This window comes from Onychomys torridus, chromosome 13 (genome assembly GCF_903995425.1).
Source record: "Onychomys torridus chromosome 13, mOncTor1.1, whole genome shotgun sequence".
Lineage (NCBI taxonomy): Eukaryota > Metazoa > Chordata > Mammalia > Rodentia > Cricetidae > Onychomys > Onychomys torridus.
The window spans coordinates 21,213,150-21,233,947 of NC_050455.1; the positions used below are offsets into that span (position 1 = coordinate 21,213,150).

Consider the following 20,798-nt stretch of genomic DNA (forward strand, 5'->3'; position numbering starts at 1 on the left):
CATCTATTTCCTTTTAATAATTTTTTTTGTTTTGAAATTAAAATTACATCATTTTCTCCTTCCCTTTCCTCCTTCCGGCCCCTCCCATGCACCACCACCCCCTTACTCTCTTTGAAATTCATGGCCTCTTTTTTTTTTTAATAATTGTTAAGTGTGTGTGTGTGTGTGTGTGTGTGTGTGTGTACATACAGACAGTCTGCTCTGTCCATATAATGTTACCTATGTGTACACAGTCTCAGGACCGACTGACCACTTGGTACTGGATAACAGTGGTGGGTGAGGAGCTCTTCCCTGGGGAAGACCATTTCTCCTACTCAGCATCCCCAGTTACCAGTAATTTTCCTGTCTAGGGTTGCTACCGCACGCGTTCCCCCCCCCCCACACACACACACACATGAGCACGTGCACTGGTGTCGTCATTGTTTAGTCATTGGGTTGGACAGACTTCATAGTGCAGCCTCACAGTTTTAGGAGACAGACTCGCACAGCAGGCTCACAGTGCCTCTGGCTCTTAGACTCTTTCTACCATCTTTTCCACAATGACCCCTGAGCCTTAGTGCAGGCGCTGTGTTGTCCAGTTATGTTAGGACTGAGCTCCACGCCATCTCTTGTTCTCTGTATTTTGATTGGTTCTGGATTGTGGTTTTCTGTGATGGTCTGTTGTAAAGAGAACTTTCTTTGACGAGGGGTGAGGACTGTACTTACCTGGATATAAGCATAAATATTTAGTTGGGGGTTATCATATCACTGGTTTAATAGAGTGGCGGTTGTAGGTTTTCCTCCAGGATCCATGACTTCACTAGCCCAGATAATAGGCTAGATGTATAGTACCAGGCATGATTTCCCTCCTGTGGAGTGGGCTTTAAATCCAGTTAGAGTGCTTTTGGCTGTCTCCAATGTATGTGCGCCATGATTGCACCCTTGGGCTGCCGGGCCATGCTAGCCGTAGGTGAGGTTCATAGCTGTCATGTCTGGGTAGTCTTTGCACTTCTCTATGGAAGTTTGCATGGAAACTTCTGGTACCATGAGAGCTATCCCTCATGGAGGAAGCTTTCAGTTCAGACCCAGCTTGGGTCCTCTGGGCCCTGTGTCTCAAGTGCATGGAGGTTACCACAATAGCTTATATTTCAGGAGTCTCTTAGACAACCCTGACCAACCACTCAAAGGTGGGCTTCTCGTGCCTGATGTTGGGGTTTCTGTTAGATAATCTGTGGTCATTTGGGGAGAGCATTGTCAGCCCAGATGGGAAATTTTCATTTAAATTCTCTCTCTGTCTCTGTCTCTCTCTTTCCCTCTGGAGAGCCCCCCCCCCCCCCCCCGTGTGTGTGTGTGTGTGTGTGTGTGTGTGTGTGTGTGTGCGTGTGTGTGCGCGCGCACGCGCGCGCCCAAGAGGTGGTGGGGACCAGAGTGTGTGTGTACACCCAGGAGCCCAGGAGGTTGTGGGGACCAGAGTGTGTGTGTGTGTGTGTGTACATATGTGTGTACACCCAGGAGGTTGTGGGGACCAGAGTGTGTGTGTGTGTGCGTGTACATATGTGTGTACACCCAGGAGGTTGTGGGGACCAGAGTGTGTGTGTGTGTGTACATATGTGTGTACACCCAGGAGGTTGTGGGGACCAGAGTGTGTGTATGTGTGCGTGTACATATGTGTGTACACCAGGAGGTTGTGGGGACCAGAGTGTGTGTGTGTGTGCGTGTACATATGTGTGTACACCCAGGAGGTTGTGGGGACCAGAGTGTGTGTGTGTGTGTGTGTGTGTGTGTGTGTACATATGTGTGTACACCCAGGAGGTGGTGGGGACCAGAGTGTGTGTGTGCGTGTACATATGTGTGTACACCCAGGAGGTGGTGGGGACCAGAGTGTGTGTATGTGTGCGTGTACATATGTGTGTACACCCAGGAGGTGGTGGGGACCAGAGTGTGTGTGTGCGTGTACATATGTGTGTACACCCAGGAGGTTGTGGGGACCAGAGTGTGTGTGTGTGTGTGCGTGTGTGTATACATATGTGTGTACACCCAGGAGGTTGTGGGGACCAGAGTGTGTGTGTGTGCGTGTACATATGTGTGTACACCCAGGAGGTTGTGGGGACCAGAAGTCAACATTAGTTGTTTCACAGGAACCATCCACCTTATATTTTGAGACAGGTCTCTTTTTTGTTGTTGTTTTGTTTTGTTTTCCGAGACAGGGTTTCTCTGTGTAGCTTTGCGCCTTTCCTGGAACTCACTCTGTAGCCCAGGTTGGCCTGGAACTCACAGGGATCCGCCTGCCTCTGCCTCCCGAGTGCTGGGATTAAAGGCATGCGCCACCACCGCCCGGCTGAGGCAGGTCTCTTACTGGCCTGGAGCTTGCCAAGTAGGCTGGCTGGCCAGTGAGCCCGGGCATCCTCCCACTTCTCTTCGAGGTCTGTCTCCATCTCCAAGCTCACACCACCGTGCTCATTTTTTTATACCAGCTCTAGAGATCCTCTTGCTCACAGCAACATTAGTGAATCTCCTGAACTTCTGATGTTTGCCTTATTAGGTAGTATTGGGATCCATGAAAGGCCAGGCTGAAAGAAAAAGGCCTGCTCACTGGATTTTTGTTTTAACTCCCCATTGACAAATAACAGTGAGTGCATTGAAATTATTCACTTGAGCTCTTTTGTTGTTGTTGTTGTTATGGGTTTAAGAGTTTGTTTTGTTTTGTCTTTTGAGATAGGGTCTTTGTAAACCTGACTGGCTTTGAACTCACAATCCTCTGGCTTCTGCCTCCCTAGTGCCAAGTTATACAGTGCGCCACTGCCAACTGTTGGCATTTGAGGTTGGCAAGATGACTCAACTGTAATGGCACTTGCCACACAAGCCTGATGACTGGAATTTTATCCCTGGAACCTACATAAAGATGGAAAGAAAGAACCAACTTCACAAAATTGTCCTATGACCTCCACATGGGTGCCATGGTACATAGGCCCACACATACAATGATGTGCAGGCTCTCTCCCCCTTTCTCCCTCCCTTGTACACACAATAATAATAATAAATGGTTGGCATTTTTAGAGCACTGCTAATCATGTTTGGCTTGCTGGTGAGTAGTGATGGAATTGATGTTTTACTGTCTGCAGCTAAGGTGGTGCCCCAGCAGATCACACACACTTCCCCTCGGATCCAGCCTGATTACCCCTCGGAGAGGAGCAGCCTGATTCCCATCTCCGGCCATCGTGCCTCTCCCAATCCTGTGGCCATGGAAACCCGAAATGACAACAGGTAGGAGGCAGTGTCTCAGTTACTCTCCTCTCTCATGTCATTATTTGCTTTTTCAGATTTTCACCTCTGAGAATAATTTCGTTTTTAGTATTATGAAATCGTCCTATTTTTATTAAGCTTTTTTCCTTGTGGTGAATGTTCTCCTAGTATCCATTTCTTTTTTTTGTTTGTTTGTTTGTTTTGTTTTGTTTTTGTTTTGTTTTTCGAGACAGGGTTTCTCTGTGTAGCTTTGTGCCTTTCCTGGAACTCACTTGGTAGCCCAGGCTGGCCTCGAACTCACAAAGATCCGCCTGGCTCTGCCTCCCAAATGCTGGGATTAAAGGCGTGCGCCACCACCACCCGGCCATTTCTTTGTTTTGCTGAGTTCTGTTTTGTTTCTGGGTTTGCTTGTGCTGTTTTTATTTTTTTATTTATTTATTTTTAAAGATTTATTTTATTTATTACGTATACAGAAGAGGGTGCCATCTCATTGCAGATGGTTGTGAGCCACCATGTGGGTGCTGGGAATTGAACTCAGGACCTCTGGAAGAGCATTCAGTGCTCTTAACCTCTGAGCCATCTCTCCAGCCCCTTGTTTTGTTTTTTTAACCTTTTTTTTTTTTGGAGCTGAGGATTGAACTCAGGGCCTTGCACTGTTTTTTAACCATTTTTTAAGAGTGTAAAGTTATAAATTTACAAACTCAAGTTCCATTTGCTCTCAGGATACCATCATACAAGGTCTCCAATTTGCAGTAAGGCTCGTTAAGGAAGGGAATGGCTCAGTTGCCTTTAGCCTACCGGCTTTGGGTGGGTTAGGACTTCTGTTGGCTTTTTCTGTGTTGAACACACAGATTGCAAGCCCAGCACCACTTAGAGATCTTTGGCAACAGTTAACTCTGCAGCTCACACGATTGAGCCTGTATGGTAATGAGTATTCAGAGACAGGTAATATCTGGGGGGGCACTCACCAACCTAAGACAGAGCACCTGTGTGTCCTGGACAGGTGTCTCCATGATGGGTAAGGTGACCTGCTGACGTCCCATAAAACCTAAGTCAGAAGCTCATTTTTTAGTCAAAGAGGGGGACCTATAGGGCCCTGTACCCCCCCCCCCCCATTTGGGTAACTGTTGCCTTGCTTGCTGACCTTGACCTTGATATCCTCCCTATGCTAATTCCCTGTGAGATTCCACCCTCCTGAATGCTTAAGGGAAGTTCCTTGTCTGTGTACCCTGTATTTTGGGCGTTAACAGTTTAGATGCAAGATTGTTCTGCCATCCAGGGTTCTCCCATTGTGCTGTAAGCCTGTATTTAAGACTTCCTCCCTCCTTCAATAAACGGCATTCGGCATTCAAAATAAATAAATAAATAATAAAAAGGGAAGTTATAACTGAAACAAAGAAAGATTAAGATTGAGTGGTTAGTTGAGGTGAAAATTTGAATGCAAGTATCCCTTACTGGAAAAGCTGCTATCAGCAGCCTGTGTCAAAAGAAATAAAAATCTGATAAATAAAAAAAAAAAAGAGTTTACATTACAGTGTCATAACCTTTATTCATAAGTACTTACATTTGTTCATCCTAAAAACAATGCATTCTTGTAAACAGTTATGGATAACTGAAACCGTAGTGTGGCTTTCCACCCTCCTTTCTAGGTTTCCAGCACTGGTATTTTGGAGTTATTTTGGAGAATAGCAGTTTGGTTTTCTCGTATTGTTTCTTCATAATTAGATTGAGGTTGTACATTTTTGGAGTTGTGTGATCTCACCATCAGAGAGTACATGCTGGCTATCAGTCCTGTGGTTGGTTAAGTTAACATTAATTAGTTAATGAAGGTGCTGTTGTTCATCACCCATATTCTATAAAGAAACTTTTCGTTTGTGAACACTATGAGGAAATACTTTGGTTTTGTTGTTGTTTTGTTTTAATAGCAAGGAACTTTATTCAGAATTGGGTGGGTATGTAAAGTCAGTACACTGCAAGAAAACGGAGAACTCAGGCAAGATGCTTTAGAGCCTGTATGAGATACCGAGACTGGCAGGTGTGGTGGCGCACACCTTTGATCCCAGCATTTGGGTGCTAAAGGCAGGCGGATCTCTGTGACTTTGAGGCCAGCCTGGTCTACAGAGTGAGTTCTAGGACAGCCAGGGCAACACAGTGAAACCCTGTGTCAATATTTATTATAATAATAGTTGTAATACTTTGAGACTATGAATAATTTTCATTCATTGTAGTATTTTTATAATTTGTGCTGAATTAATTATATTTGCAAAGTAATAACTTTTCTGTTGCTCCTCCGTACTTTGTAGTTGGCTTCTGAAGTGAAGAAGCTTTCCTACATACAACAATTATTTACTTGAGTTCTGTTTGTTTGAGATTTAGTCAGCCTGAGCCTGTGAATTTAGATTTATTAATTAGCAGGATAGGGATTTGGTTTTATTCATTATTGTCATTTGTTTGGCGTTCATATGGCCTCCTTTTTGAGGTACTCTTAAGACCATATCTATGGGTTTCACATCTTGCTGTGTGCTAGCCCTTCCTCTATTTGCCACCTCATGTATATCCATTGAGCCAGGAAGCAGTGTTTGCCAAGGGCCTTTGGATCCTTTGGAAGCCTGCATTTCAGCCTCAGCGTGTCCTTGCTATAGATTGTTGTTCTTTCCTGCTTTTGCAGTAGGCAATGGTCAGCAGTGAGTGTCATACAAAGGGAAGTATTTGAAAACATGCTGATACCCCAGTTCAACCCCATTCCATATATTACTTTTATGTCTATCTACCTTGCTAAATGCTCTTAGTAGCTCTAAAAGTTTATAGGTTCTCTTGGATTTCCGATGTAAACATTTATATTCCATCTACAATTGTTTATTTGCTTGTTGTATATAGGCAATAGATATCTGTTTAAGGGATAGCTAGAGCTTTCAGTATAATGTTAGTGTTTGGCTCAGCCGTTAGTGTCTGCTGTTCTTGTAGAAGACTGGGTTCAGTTCCCAGCACTCATGGCAGCTCACAACCATCTGTAACTCCAGTTCTAAGGAACTATGTGCACACAGTGCACATATATACATGCAGAACCAAACGTATGAAGTAAATAATGATAAAATTAAGATACAGTGTTAGTGGAGATGGTGAGCGCTCTGTCTTATTCCTGCCATTAATGGGACTCTTCTGATAGATGTCATTCTGTACTGTCTTCAATAGGATGAACAAGATTTCTATTCCTATTTTAAGCCTTTATTTCATGAAGTGTGTGCCAGTAGAGTTTGGTTTTGTTTTTACACTTTTTACACATGTTTTAAATCACTTCAAGTGATTGCTTTCCTTGGACTTTTAAAGATATAAAAAGTGAGTAGAAATTGTCCCTGAATCATTCTTTTCTTTCTATGGTTGTGGTGAACTTGACACTGTACTTACTTCGGTTTTATGTAGTTTTTGTTTGTTTGTTGTTTTTGTTTTTGGGGGGGTTGTTCTAATTTTAGAGAATAAGGTTTGTCATCTTTTCTCATACTTTCCCTGTCCATTTTTGGTATCAAGACATTATTAAGTTCCAAAAACAAAGTAAATGTCATTTCATATTTTCTTGTCTCTGAATCAGTATCTATAAATTAGGTTTTTTTGTTTTATTTATGTTTGATTAAATTTTCCAATATACTGTGTGTTTCAAGTGGAATTAATCAAGTGGATACTGAGTAAATTGGTTGGTTGATTGGTTAGAGATGGAATCTTGCTATGTTTCCCAGGGTCATGTCAAACTTCCCATCTCCTGGGGTTTTGTCATTTGTTTTGGTAGTTATCTTTCTCAGAAAATATCAGTACATTTTTTAAAAGTCATCCATTAGATATTATTTCCTCACATTGACATGGGTACTAACAGTAGTCATTTGCTTGTTTACAGTTTCCTGGTTGTGTCCTTTGATGTAAGGTTGGGACAGTTTGGGAGATGATGTATGGTGGTGTGAGGGTGTCAAGAGAGTCTGGGAGTTAGGATCCTTTGAATAGAGGAAAATAACTTTTGTTTTGTTTAATCTGTGCTGTATTTCTAGACCTTCGGTTCCTGTTCAGTTCCAGTACTTTTTGCCGACTTACCCGCCCTCTGCATACCCTCTGGCTGCACACACCTATACCCCCATCACCAGTTCTGTGTCCACTATCCGACAGTACCCAGGTATGAGCACCATTTTGAAGAAGTCTGTCATTTTTGTCACAAATGAGAGGGAAGTTGATCAGAATATTTCAGTAAGAGAGAAATTATTCCAGCTAATTTCTAGATTCAGGTAAGACTTACAAGTAAAACATTAAGCATTTTAATCACCATTTTTATGATCTGTAAAAAAGGTTGTTACATATTTGTAATATTTGAATGGTTTTATTCTACCCTGAAAGTAATCATGCTAATAAATTTTGCTATGCCTTAAAATGGTATCATAATTCCTACGAATAACGTTGTATTATACAGGGATTTGCTTTGTTTCCTTTGTATTTTTTATTTTAGTCTTGGTATGTTTAACTTGACAACCTGATTTGCAAATACTGATTTTTCGGCTAATCCAGAAAAATGAAGTCTTTTTGGCGAGGTTTATATTATTGATATATAAGCCTGTGTGCAGTTCCGAGAAGTCGGAGTGTGTCAGACCCTTCGAGCTGGAGTTGCCAGCATTTGGAAGCTGCCCGGCATGAGTTTGATAAGCACTCTTAACTGCTAAGCCATCTCTCCAGCCCTAAAAGAAATGCTTAGCTTTGCGTTTGTGTAACTTTTTTCCCCCGGACCTCAGAAAGCCTTGTGCAGACTGAGCCAGGTGTAGGGTTATACTATATATGACAGAATGCTAGCACTCAGGAAACTGAGGGAGGAGGGTAACAAATTCAAGATTAACCTGGCTTACACAGCAACTTCCAGGCCTACCTGGGTTACTTTGCATGACCCAGTCCAAAAAGTAAGTTCAGGGCTGAGGATGTGGCTCAGTTGGTAGAGCATTTACCTAGTGTGCAGAAGGCTCTGGGTTTGACCCACAGCAGCATAAACTGAGCTTGGTGATCCACACCAACATTCCCAACACTGAAGAGGGGCATGGGGAATCAAAATTCAAGGTCATCTTCCACTACATAGCAAGTTTGAGGCCAGCCTGGGATATGTAAGAGCCTGCCTTTAAAAACCAAAACCTTGGGCAGGTGAGATGGCTCAGTGGTTAAGAGAACCTGTGCCAAGTTTCATGACCTGAGTTTAATCCCAGGATCTGCTTAGGGTGGGAGAGAACTCCCACAAGATACTCATGCATATGTGTGTGTGGGCCCCAGAGTAGGGGTTGGGGCCAGAGAGTAACTGTGGGAGCTGCTTCTTCCCTTCTTTCTACCCTGTGGATTCTGGGGTTAGAGCTATGTAATCAAGCAGGACCATGGGTGCCCTAACTGCTGAGCCATCTCATGACCCCATTTTTGAAACAAGATCCCCTGTATTTTGGGCTGACATGCAATGTAGAGGAGATGGTGACCTTGAAGTTGCAGGCATGGTTTCTGATCTATTTTGTCATTCTGAGATGGTATTTTTTAATGTTTCTTTAATTGTGTGTGTCCGTGTGTGGACATTATGTATATGTGAGCACAGGTGCCCATGGAGGCCAGAAGCTGGCTCCGTCTCTTCTAAAGCTGCAGTTACAGATGGTTTTGAGTAACCAAACATGGTGCTGAGACCAAACTGCCATCTCTCCAGCCCTCTCTTTACTTATTTTTTGTTTTTATTTTTAGTGGTGTGTGGATGTGGGGGTGGCATGTACATGTGTGAGTGCTGGCACCCAAGGAGTCCAGATCAGGGCAGAGTCAGATCCCCTGGAGCTGTGTTGCAGGTAGTTGTGAGCCAAATCTCATGGATGCTGGGAACGCAGCTCAGGTCCTCTTCAAGAGCCATGTGAGCTTTCAGCCTCTGAGCCATCCCTCCAGCTCCCACTTTGTACTTTTTCATTGTGGCTACTGGAAAACTGAAAGTTGTATGTGATTTTGTATTCCTGTTTGAACAGTGCTGGTTTAAAATTTCAAGCACTCTAAAATATTGAACAGCCTTGGAACGCTTTCTTGATTATTCTGATAACTGATAAGAATTGCCTTGTGGGGCTGGAGCAGTGGCTGAATGGTTAAGAGTGGACTGCTCTTAGGACCCAAATTTGATTCCCAAAGCCACGTGAGGCAGGCAGCTACATCTGCCTGTAACTCCAGCTCCATGGACTCCAGTGCTTCTGGCCACCAGGAGTACCCACACATGTGTGCACATACCCACACAAAGAAACACGTAATTAAAAATAATTTCTTAAATTCTTTTTATTTCAAATTGTGCCTGCGTATATATGTGTGTGTTGCTAAGAGTCTAACACACAGCCTTAAATGTACTAGACAGGTGCTCTATTATTGAAATGTATCCTTAAACCCAAGAATAATCTTTTGTATTTTTTTTTCCTCAACTAATAAGGAATTTACTTTTTATTTGGGGTTTTAAGAAACTTAGTAGATTACATTTGCATTGTAGGGAAAAGGATCCTGCCATTCTCTATCTCTAGTAGGTACAAGCTGTTGGAAATTTGTATCAACTATCTGTTTTTGAAGTGCATTGGATAGTGGTTCTATCAGTTAAAATGAAGATTCTTTACCTGGTACCCATTGGTTACTTCAGAAGTTTATTTTACTTTTTTAACACTGTTGTCTGGCTAATGTGCAATTTGATAGATTAATTTCTTTTTTAAAACAGATTTTGTTTTTTCCAAGATAGGGTTTCTCTGTGTAGTTTTTGTTCCTGTCCTGGAACTCGCTCTGTAGCCCGGATGGGCCTCGACCTCACAGAGATCTGCCTGGCTCTGCTGGGATTAAAGGCGTGCACCACCACCACTGCCCAGCTTAAAACAGATTCTTTTTTTTTTTTTTTTTAATTGGTTTTTCGAGACGGTTTCTCTGTGTAGATTTGCGCCTTTCCTGGATCTCACTTTGTAGCCCAGGCTGGCCTTGAACTCACAGAGATCCGCCTGCCTCTGCCTCCCGAGTGCTGGGATTAAAGGTGTGTGCCACCACTGCCCGGTTTAAAACAGATTCTTAAACTGTAGCCAAAGATGGCCTAGAACTCACAGCAATCTTCCTGCCTCATCCTCCTGAAAACTAGGATTATAGGTGTTACAGGATTGTAAACTTGATTTTATTGTATTCCTGATAATTTGCAGTAAGACTGTCAGATGGGTACTTAATGAAAAGAAAAACAATTCCTAGTACATAGTTTTAAGTAGCAAGTACAATAGCAGCTGAGGATTGAACCCTGAGCCTTGTACATGCTAGATAAAAATGCTTTGCTCAGATCCATGCCTTAGCCCTGTGCTTTGTTTCTTGAAACAAGGATTTAGCCCTTACACTTTAATGTTATCTTTGTGTGTAGATGGTCTTAATTAAAGCTAACCTTCTGCATTATCTCCAGTTTCAGCCCAGGCCCCAAACTCCACCATCACAGCTCAGACTGGTGTTGGTGTAGCATCTACAGTGCACTTGAACCCCATGCAGCTGATGACAGTAGATGCTTCGCATGCGCGACATATCCAGGGCATCCAGCCAGCACCCATCAGTACACAGGGGATCCAGCCAGCCCCCATCGGGACATCAGGGATCCAGCCAGCACCAATTGGCACACAAGGAATCCACTCAGCAGCCCCAATCAATACTCAGGGGCTTCAGCCAGCAACAATGGGTAATCAGCAGCCACAGCCTGAAGGAAAAACCTCAGGTAAATTTTACTCTTTAGGAAAAGGGGAGAGCAGGCTGGCTCAGCAGATACAGGAACTAATCACAAAGCCAGCACACCTGGGATCGATCCTCACTACCCACATAGTGGAAAGAGAGAACCCAGTCAAAGTTGTCTTTGTATATGCACACACAAGAGGAAGAAGTGGGTTGTAAAAAAAATCCATTAATAAACTTCTCTCTCAGCATGGAAGAAAAGAAGTACACCTGGGTTTTAATAGTGGCACTGCCACTTTCAGGCTCTGTGGTCTCAGATAATTTCTCCAGTGTTTGGTCTCATCATTGTAAGATAAGCTGCTTAGAATTTGCCCATAACTTCACATTAAAAATAGTATGTCTGAGCCCAGAGAGGCGGCACACACCCTTAATCCCAGCACTCTGGAGGCAGAAGCAGGTGGATCTCTGTAACTTCGAGGTCAGCCTGGTCTGCAGAGTGAGTTCCTGGACAGCCAGGGCTACATAGTGCAACACTGTCTCAAATAAATAGCATGAGTGGGGCTTGAGAGATGGCTCAGAAATTAAGAGCACTGCTTGTGTGTCCAGAGGACCAGGTTTGATACCTAGCACCTGTATAGCAACTAACAACTCTGTGTAACTCCAGTTCCAGGGGATCCACCCCCATCTCTTGGCCTCCTCAGGCAATTCACACACACAGTACACAGACATACATGCAGTCAAAACACCTATACACATAAGATGAAAATAGAAATAAATCTTAGAAATAGCATGTGGTAGAACGCTTGCCTAGCAAGCACAAGACCCTGGGTTCAGTCCTCAGCTCTGAAAAAAGAAATAGCGTGTACAAATACCCTAATCTGCATTTGCACTCAGGCAGAAGAGTTCTAGGAAAGCTCAAAGTTAAAAGAGCAAAATTACCTTATAGTGTGCTCATCCAGGTTTCCATTTCTTCAGAGTTGTATATAAAGTAGTAAAATCTTAATGCTACCTTAATACTGCTAATGTTCACAACAAAAATCTAGTAGAATAATCATTATATAAAATGTAATGATTCATTGTGCTTAAAATAATTGATGAGCTGTTTTTCTGATGTATTTTCAAAAAGGTAAGAGAGAAGTACTACTTACTCATAATACCAGTACTTGGGATACACAAGCATTCATACCTGCCAGCAAAACATCCATACACAAAGTAAAAATAACAAAATATGTATATTTTTTTCTTAAAAAAGATAAATGGTATTGTAATCTGTATTGGTGACTTTTCCCAATGTGCTTTTAGGACAAATGAGCCTTGTACTATTTCTTCTGTTTCTTACCTTTTGAGGACAGGAGTTTCCTAGGAATCAAACCCAAGACTTCAAATACGCTAGGCACATGCCAGAAAAGTGAGCCACGTCTCTAGCTCCTGTTATCCTCTTTAATTGGGGCGTTTATCTCGTGGCTACTTAATGCCAGGGTCTACATGTTTTTTCTGTCTTAGATGGCATTTCAGTAAAGCTGTCCTGTTTCTCTTGTCCTTGCTTCTCTTTCAACAGTGGTGTTGGCAGATGGAGCTACAATTGTTGCCAACCCTATCAGCAATCCATTCAGTGCTGCTCCGGCAGCAACAACTGTGGTCCAGACTCACAGTCAGAGTGCTGGCACGAACACACCAGCCCAGGGCTCGTCTCCCCGGCCAAGCATACTACGGAAGAAGCCTGCCACAGATGGGTGAGTATTCAGAAGAGCATTGGCATAGAGAATAGATTCCTGCATCCAGTGCAGGAAACAACTTACTTCTATCTGTTACGCTTTAGATTTTTCTCCAGGGGCTAGAGAAGACTGTGCAGTCACAGCACTGACTACCCTTGCAGAGGACCTGGGGTTGGTTCCCAGAACCCATGTAGCATGCACAGACGGCCATCAGTAACCACAGTTCCAGATCTGATGCCCTCTTCTAGACACCAGGCATGCACGTGGTACACAGGCAGGCAGAACACTCATACACATACATTTTTTTAATAAATAAAAATTCCTCCAAAACACAGGATCGCTCAGGAGGCTACATCCTGCTCAGACTACGGCATTAGGACTCTTCCGGCCAGTGGATGACAGTTTCAATTGCGTGTTGTGTAACTGTACGCTTTAGGAGTTCTTTCTAGCTTTAGTAGTCTTAGTCTGCCTCTGTTGCTGTGGTAAAGACCAACAAACGCAACCTGGGAAGGAAAGGGTTTCTTTGGCTTACACATCACAGTCCATCAGGAAGGAAGTCAGGGCAGGAGCCTGGAAGCAGGAACTGAAGCAGAGGCCATAGAGAAATATGCTTTCTGGCTTGCTCTGTGGCTTGCTCAGCTTGCTCTTAAACAGCCCAGGATCACCTGCCCAGGGATGGCACCACCCATGGTGAATTGGGCCCTTCCATAACAATCATTGATCAAGAAAATGCAGACTTAGCTACAAGTCAGTATTATGGCAGTGTTTTCTCAGTTGAGGTTCCGTCTTCTTAAATGACTCTAACTTTTACCAAGTTGACAAAAGTGGAAAAACACACAAAGTCTAATCCTGGAACTGTTACTTAGCCTTGTAATTAAGTCTTTGGGGTATGTCTTACGTTTTTTTTTGTTTTTGTTTTTTGTTTTGAGCTGAGGATTGAACCCAGGGCCTTGCACTTGCTAGGCAAGCGCTCTACCACTGAGCTAAATCCCCAACCTGGGGTTTTCTTAATGGACCTTATATATTTTTTTCTCATCAAACATGAAATGTTGCTCAGGACTAGCAGTTTTTCAGGCATATTAAGACTCATCTTTAGTGACAGGACAGTGTTTTTGTGTGCCCTAGCTGCCTTCCAGCGTAGGGAAGCCTCGTACTGTTGAAATATAGTGGGGTGTGAGCACTCCTGTTTGAGAGCAAGTGTCCGGCTGAGCTGAGGTGATGGTGTCCGCGCTGGAAAAGTGAAGTGGGGTCAGATGGCTGCAGTGGGGTTGGTGCCGTCTTCAGGTACACCACAGTGGACATTGGGCCAGTTCGGGCCTTTCAGATGTGGAGTTCTCTGTAAAAAAGTTCTTTTTAAAAGCTCCATTGAGCCCATGATAAAATAACCTCAATAAAACAGAAGACAGAGCTAGGGAGATGGCTCAGCAGTTAAAAGGGCACACTCACTGGGCGGTGGTGGCACACGCTTTTAATCCCAGGACTTGGGAGGCAGAGGCAGGTGGATCTCTGTGAGTTGGAGGCCAGCCTTGTCTAACGAGTAAGTTCCAGGACAGCCAGGGCTGCACAGAGAAACCCTGTCTGGAAACACACACACACACACACACACACACACACACGCACACACACACACACACGCACGCTCACTACTCCTCAGAGTTTGGCTCCCAGCACCCATACATAACAGTCCGCAGCTGCCTGTCATTCCAGCTCCAGGGGATCCCTGGGCACCTGAAGTCATACACACATAGCCCCCCACACAGACACACATGTACACATTATTTAAAGAGAAGGTGACAGAGTTTGCAAGATAGAGTGATCATGCACATGTCAATTTCTCTTCAAAATCATGTAGAACTTAGTGTCTTGTTTTTAGAAAGAAAAAGACTACAGTGGCAGAGAGATGCTCAACGGTTGGGAGCGTTTGTTAACTCTTGCACAGGTCACAGGTTCAGTTCCCAGTACTAACATGGTGACTAACAGCCTTCTTGTAACTGTAGTTCAGAGAATCGGATGCCTTCTGATCTCCTTGGATAGTAAGCATTTATATGGTGCACATACCTGCAGGCAGAGCAGTCATACACACAGAAGAAAATGAGTAAATCCAAAAATACAGTTTTTAAAGATTGCAAGTACACAGGATATGAACGCAGGAGAGGTCTCAGCCACAGCAAACTTGGAAGATGAAAAGCAGTGATCTGTGGTCACAACCTTGGTTGAGGAGACCAGATGTTTGTAGAAAGTGGAGAGGCATCCTTATTGAAGCTGCATGGTTTGGGAGAGGTATTTATTATGTATACAGTGTTCTGTTTGCACATATCCCTGCAGGCCAGAAGAGGGCACCAGATCTCATTACAGATAGTTGTGAGCCACCATGTGGTTGCTGGGAATTGAACTCAGGACCTTTGGAAGAGCAAGCAGTGCTTTTAACCTCTGAGCCATCTCTCCAGCCCGGAGTCTGTTCTTTTAAGGAGAGTAGGCTAAAATTTGGAGCACAGGCAAAGCCTAGAGTCCTATGGAGCACACTGCCTTCAGCCTGAGAAAAAGTTCTCAGGACAGGAGCCACAATGAAACTCACTGTAGACAAGCCCTTCCCACATGCTCAGAAGATCCACTGGCCCATATATTATCTGACATTTTTTTGCATGTGAGTTCTGACTAATGCATGAATATACCTTGGTAAATACTAAAGCAGGATTGCTAGGTCATGGATATGGTCTACACTCACCTCCTCTGTGTACATCTGCCTATGATTTTTCCAAGTGGCCAGACCTGCTGTTTATACTCTTAGCAGCAGAAAAGACTTTTTTTTTTGTCCTTGCCAACTCTTGTTATTAGACGTTAGGTTATTTCATGAGGTTTTGTTTTGGTTGGTTTAATTTTGATGTTTTCTTGCCAGTGTTTGGTAGATAGTTTGGTTTAGCTTGTTTTGTTTTATACTTTTTCTTTTGGAAAAGTTTCGTTTCTTTTTTTTGAGCTGAGGATCGAACCCAGGGCCTTGCGCTTGCTAGGCAAGCACTCTACCACTGAGCTAAATTAAATCCCCAACCCCGGAAAAGTTTATAATGGTATAATAAAGTGTTGACTGTAGGGCCGGGTGTGGTGGTGCATGTCTTTCATTCCAGGCGGAATCTCTGTAAACTTGAGGCCAACCTGGTCTTATAAAGCATGTTTTAATATACAGTCTTGAGTATTCAAGGCTAGCTTCAAACTAGCAAAGGATAACCTTGCACTTCTGATCCTCCTGTTTCCATGGCTGGAGTGCTGGAAGATTGGCGTGCACCACCACACTTGATTTATGATTGCTAGAGATCAAGCTGTCTAGTTCCCCAGTTCCTTGTGTAAAGCTAGCCAGGCTAACCTCGGAGTTTCTGTGTAGCCAAGGACGGCCTTGGATCCCCAGGCCTGCTTTCACTTACCGTGTGCTAGGATAGGATCCCAGGTCTGTGTCCCATGCCCAGCTGTTTGGGTTTTTTGCTTGTTTATTTGGTTGATTGCATTGATTATTGTGGTCTGAGTATTGCCTTGTGTATGCTAGGCAAGGGCTATACCATTAAGCTATCTTACCAGGTATCTTCTACCATATTACTTTGAAGCAAATTTTGAGCGTGTTATTTAATTTGTGTGTATTTTACATGTGTCTTTTAGAATATACATACTTAAAAATCGGGGGAGACAACTTAATGACATCAACTATCCAGTCATTGTTCAAATTTCTACAGGTTTGGGTGTATCACAGATTCTGTTTTATTTTGTATTATTTAAATCACTCTCAGCTTTTCTTGGATTTTTTTTTTTTTTTTTTTTTTTTTTTGTATAGTATAGTGGTTGGGGGTTTTTTGTTTTTTAGAGAGTCTCTGTAGCTCTGGTCTGGCCTTGAACTCATGACTGTCCTGCCTTAGTCTCCCCAGTGCTCGAGTCATGGATATATTCTACCGCACCCAGATTTCTTGAAGTTGGCTTATTAGAGGAATTTGGTCTTTTGATCCTCACTGTGGATTTTTCTCAGAGCCCATACTATTTTATAATGGCCATAAATTTGTTGACTTAACACAAGTGATGTGTATTATCAAACAGTTCTAATCTCCCCGCAGGACATTGACAGTGTTGGTTCCTTCTGGTGTGTGTGTCGTCCCTCTGTCCTGGCTTCTGGTGGCACTTGTTTGCATTTCTTGACTAGTCTCTCTCTCCGTATTGAATGCCCTAATCTTTGTGTCTGTCTCAATTCCCATTCTCCTTTCTTTTCTAAGGTACTAGTGATTTAGAAAAGACCCTGAACTTACAATGATCTTACTCAAGATGTTTAGTTAATCGCACTTTTGAAGAACTGCTTGCCCTGAGTTGGAGAGATGGCTCAGTGGCTAAGAGCACTGATTGCTCTTCCAAAGGACCCAGGTTCAGTTCCTAGCACTGACCTGTTCTCACAGCCATCTGTAAATCCAGTTCCAGAGGATCCAATGCCCTCTTGAGGGCATCAGGCCTGTGTGTTGTACTCAGACATTCATGCAAGCAAAACAACCATGCACAAAAAAATAACAAAGACACTATTCTTAAGTAAAGTTAAATTTACATGTACAAAGATTAAGCCTTATGTATATATAGTCTTCATTAGTTCAGCTGAACACACCTAATCGTGCTATTTCATTTGTTCTAGCCTGTGCATTTCATGGAAGTTGTTACGTGTATCTATAAGGTTAATAAGGGTCAGAGAGATGACTCATCAGTTAAAGGCACGTCCTATGACGTTACACATACACATGGAACATACATGTATGTACACATAGTGTAATTTTTTTAAACCATAATAGTAAATAAAAGTTTGATTAGATTCAGTTTTTGTATGTATTTATTGCCTCTTCCGGGATGAGTGCTTCGTAAGGAGATAATTAGTCTCTTATCAGGAGACAAGATGGCTGGTGGTTACCCTTTGAGATGTTAGTGGCTCAGTGAAGGGCACTGGTGTGATAGACTAATTCTAGCCGTTCTTTCTCAAGCCCGTTCTCAGCTGGTACTTGGTCCAACCACTGTTTTAAAACTAAATATACTGAAGTCACTTCTGGCATCCATTCCACTAAAGCCAAGGATACATTCTCAACCAGAACCTTATGTGACCTCTGTCATACAACAAACACAGTTGCTCTTTGGTTTTTTTCTGTGGTCGTTCTTTTCACTAGATTTCCAAGCGTTTGCTCTTATCTCTCTCAGTGTATAATTATATAATAATGATTGTGAACAGGTTAAAATGGGTTTTAATAATAACAAGAGATAGAAGGTGTCATATGCTAGAAGCAGCTCATAGTCATGATGTGGTTACCCCTGAGAGTTTATAGCAGGAAGTGAATAGGGATGGGGAACGACCTTGCTGCATTTTGTTAAAAGCCATTTAAAGCTGGTGCAGTAACACACATTTGTGACCCCACTCCCCAGAAGGTTAAGACATAACAAGACAGTATCAAGAGAAGAGAAAAAAACAGTACTTGATGGATATGCTGATATATACATGTAATCCCGTCATTCAGAAAGACAGCAGGGGTATCAAAGCACATTTGGGGTCACCAGGTCTACACAGTGATTCCTAGACCAGCCGGGCTTACATAAGGAGACCTTGTCTCAAATCTAAACAAAGAAATGACCAACGCCTTGGCATTGTAATTGTTTCTTTTCAGCAGATGTGCCTGGCAAATGTATCTTGCACTGCTATTTTCTGGGTTTATCTCATTTCTTTCAGAATGGCAGTTCGGAAAACTCTCCTCCCTCCTCAGCCTCCTGAAGTGGCTAGTCCTCGAGTAGAGAGCTCTATGCGGAGTGCGTCTGGGTCACCTAGGCCTGCAGGGTGAGTTCATATATTATCATCATTCTTACTTTAAGTTCCATACGTATCATCGTGTAGCAGTTTAATATGACCAACTTCACATGATTTTTTGGGGGGTGGGAGAGGTTGGCGGCACCTCTTTCCATATGATGGCTTTTCCACCTTCATGACCTGAGCACCTTCTCAACGTCGCCAATTTACCATTTGTAATATTTATAGAGTGAACACACTCCTAATAGCTAGCAACTACCTTATAGCATTCTAGTGTATTTAAATCATATGTTCAAAGCACAGAACACAGAGCCTGCCTCATAGTGAGCACCCACTTGTTACTTTTTTATGGCATCATGGGATGGGAGAGATGGCTGTCAGTAAACTGCCTGCTTCACCAATATGAACACCTGAGTTCTGATCATCAGCAGCCATGTAAAAGCCAGGCACTGGGCGCTAAGTAACAGAGGCAGCTGGATCCCCAGAGCTTCCCAGCCAGCCAGGCTAGCCACGAGTGAGCTTCGGGTTCAGTGAAAAATCTTGTCTCCAAAAAACAAAGGGTTGCCGGGCGGTGGTGGCGCATGCCTTTAATCCCAGCACTTGGGAGGCAGAGCCAGGCGGATCTCTGTGAGTTCAAGGTCAGCCTGGGCTACAGAGTGATCCAAGAAAAGCACAAAGCTGCACAGAGAAATCCTGTCTCAAAAACCAAGGGGAAAGAAAAGGTAGGGCTAGAGAGATTGCTCAGAATTCATACTGCTCTTGCAAAGGACCCAAGTTTGGCTCTCATGACCCACATAAGGTGGCTAACACCTACCTCTAACTTCCTGAATAATTAAAATTACAAAGTATAGCTGAGCTTTGTGGTGCACCCCTTTAACCCCAGAATTTAAGAGGGAGAGGCAGATGGATCTCTGTGAGTTCGAAACAAGTTGGTCTAGATGCAAGTTCCAGACCAGGCCAGCCAAGACTACACAGTGAGACCCTGCCTCAAAAAACAACACCAGCAAACGGGGAATGGTGTGGCTGGTTGTCTCAGCAGTTAAAAGCACTTGCTGCTCTTGCAGAGGGTCCAAGTTCAGTTCCCAGCACCCACATGGCGGTTCTTGTCCATCTGTTAATAAAACTTTAAAGATAAAAAGGTAGGGTCAGTGAGGAGGCTCTGTGCATAAAGATGACCTGTCAAGCCTGATGATCCACGTAGTAGAGAGAGAATTGATTCCTGCAAGTTTTCCTTTGCTTCCACATGGGCACCATGACACTCGTGTGTGCCCCTGTAATAATCAGTGAAATTTTTAAAAATATATAGGTTCTGGAGTGTTGACTCAGGAGTCCTTGCTACTGTTCTATTAATCTGAGTTTGCTTCCCAGCGCCCACATCAGCAGCTTACAAACACCTATAACTCCAGTTCCAGGGAAACTGACACCTTCTGACATGCAAATGGAAAATAGATGTATCTTTTAAAAAATAAAATTAATTAAAATAAAACTAAATTAATTAAAATTTAAAAATGAAAAGTTGGAGGTAATGTACGTGTGTGTGTGCATATGTGTGCACATATTTAAATATAAAGTCAAAATCCTCCTGTTCCCCATCCTGAGTGCTGGGATTAAAGGTGTGTGTCACTACCTGACCCTACACACTCTTTTCGGATCCTGAAAATCACTTTGTACAGTTTTACCGTGCATGGTAGACATTTTAGACAACTGTTAGCATCCCTCCACCGGTCTTGGTCCTTACTTTCTCTTCTTCCTGAAATATGTGGTTTTAGTTATTTAAAAATCTCTGTTCTAGAATTAATACTCCTGTAAATCACTACCTGTTCATCCTGCCGCTTTTGTCTACATTTTAACACTGGCGATTTGGGGGGAGGGGGAAGGAGGAAGGTGCCTCATGTCTCTCACATGCCAAAGAAATAAGGCTAAGAGAATGTAAACATACCTGTTTTTTGTTAGTAGACTATGTCTCCAGATTCTAAAATGATATTTGACACAGACGTCTATAAATGTTTGGGAGCTGTGTCAGTCATTGTAATGCTTGTCACACAAGCGTGAATACCTGAGCTCAATCTTTTTCAAGGATTGCACTAACTCGGGGAGTATAGTTAAGTGGCTGACACTAGACTGGCATGTGTGAGATCCTAGGTTTAACCCCAGCACTGTACACAGAGCACAATAAATGAGTAAACCTGGTATTCCGGCACTGTCTTTTTAATTGTAAGAGAGCAAGGGTGGAAGTGGGCCCACCAAAGAAGGGATAACAGACTCACACTATTTCAGTGACTTAAGAGTACCTTGAAAGTAAAGAAGGTCTTAAAGTGAGCATGGAGCCACGCGTCTTTAATCAGAACACTGAGGTAGGAATCAGTGGA

At 43.1% G+C, this 20,798-nt stretch overlaps 1 protein-coding gene across 5 annotated transcripts in view; it reads left to right on the forward strand.

Moving 5' to 3' along the window:
- Positions 1 to 20,798, forward strand: part of Sap130 (Sin3A associated protein 130) — a 74,732-nt gene that overhangs the window by 30,818 nt on the left and 23,116 nt on the right. For all 5 annotated transcript variants that reach the window (XM_036205120.1, XM_036205121.1, XM_036205118.1 and 2 more), the window contains exons 11-15: positions 3,102 to 3,243; positions 7,257 to 7,378; positions 10,658 to 10,960; positions 12,473 to 12,647; positions 18,355 to 18,459. In XM_036205120.1, the coding sequence (XP_036061013.1) occupies positions 3,102 to 3,243; positions 7,257 to 7,378; positions 10,658 to 10,960; positions 12,473 to 12,647; positions 18,355 to 18,459 (847 nt within the window). The remainder of the gene's footprint in view (positions 1 to 3,101; positions 3,244 to 7,256; positions 7,379 to 10,657; positions 10,961 to 12,472; positions 12,648 to 18,354; positions 18,460 to 20,798) is intronic.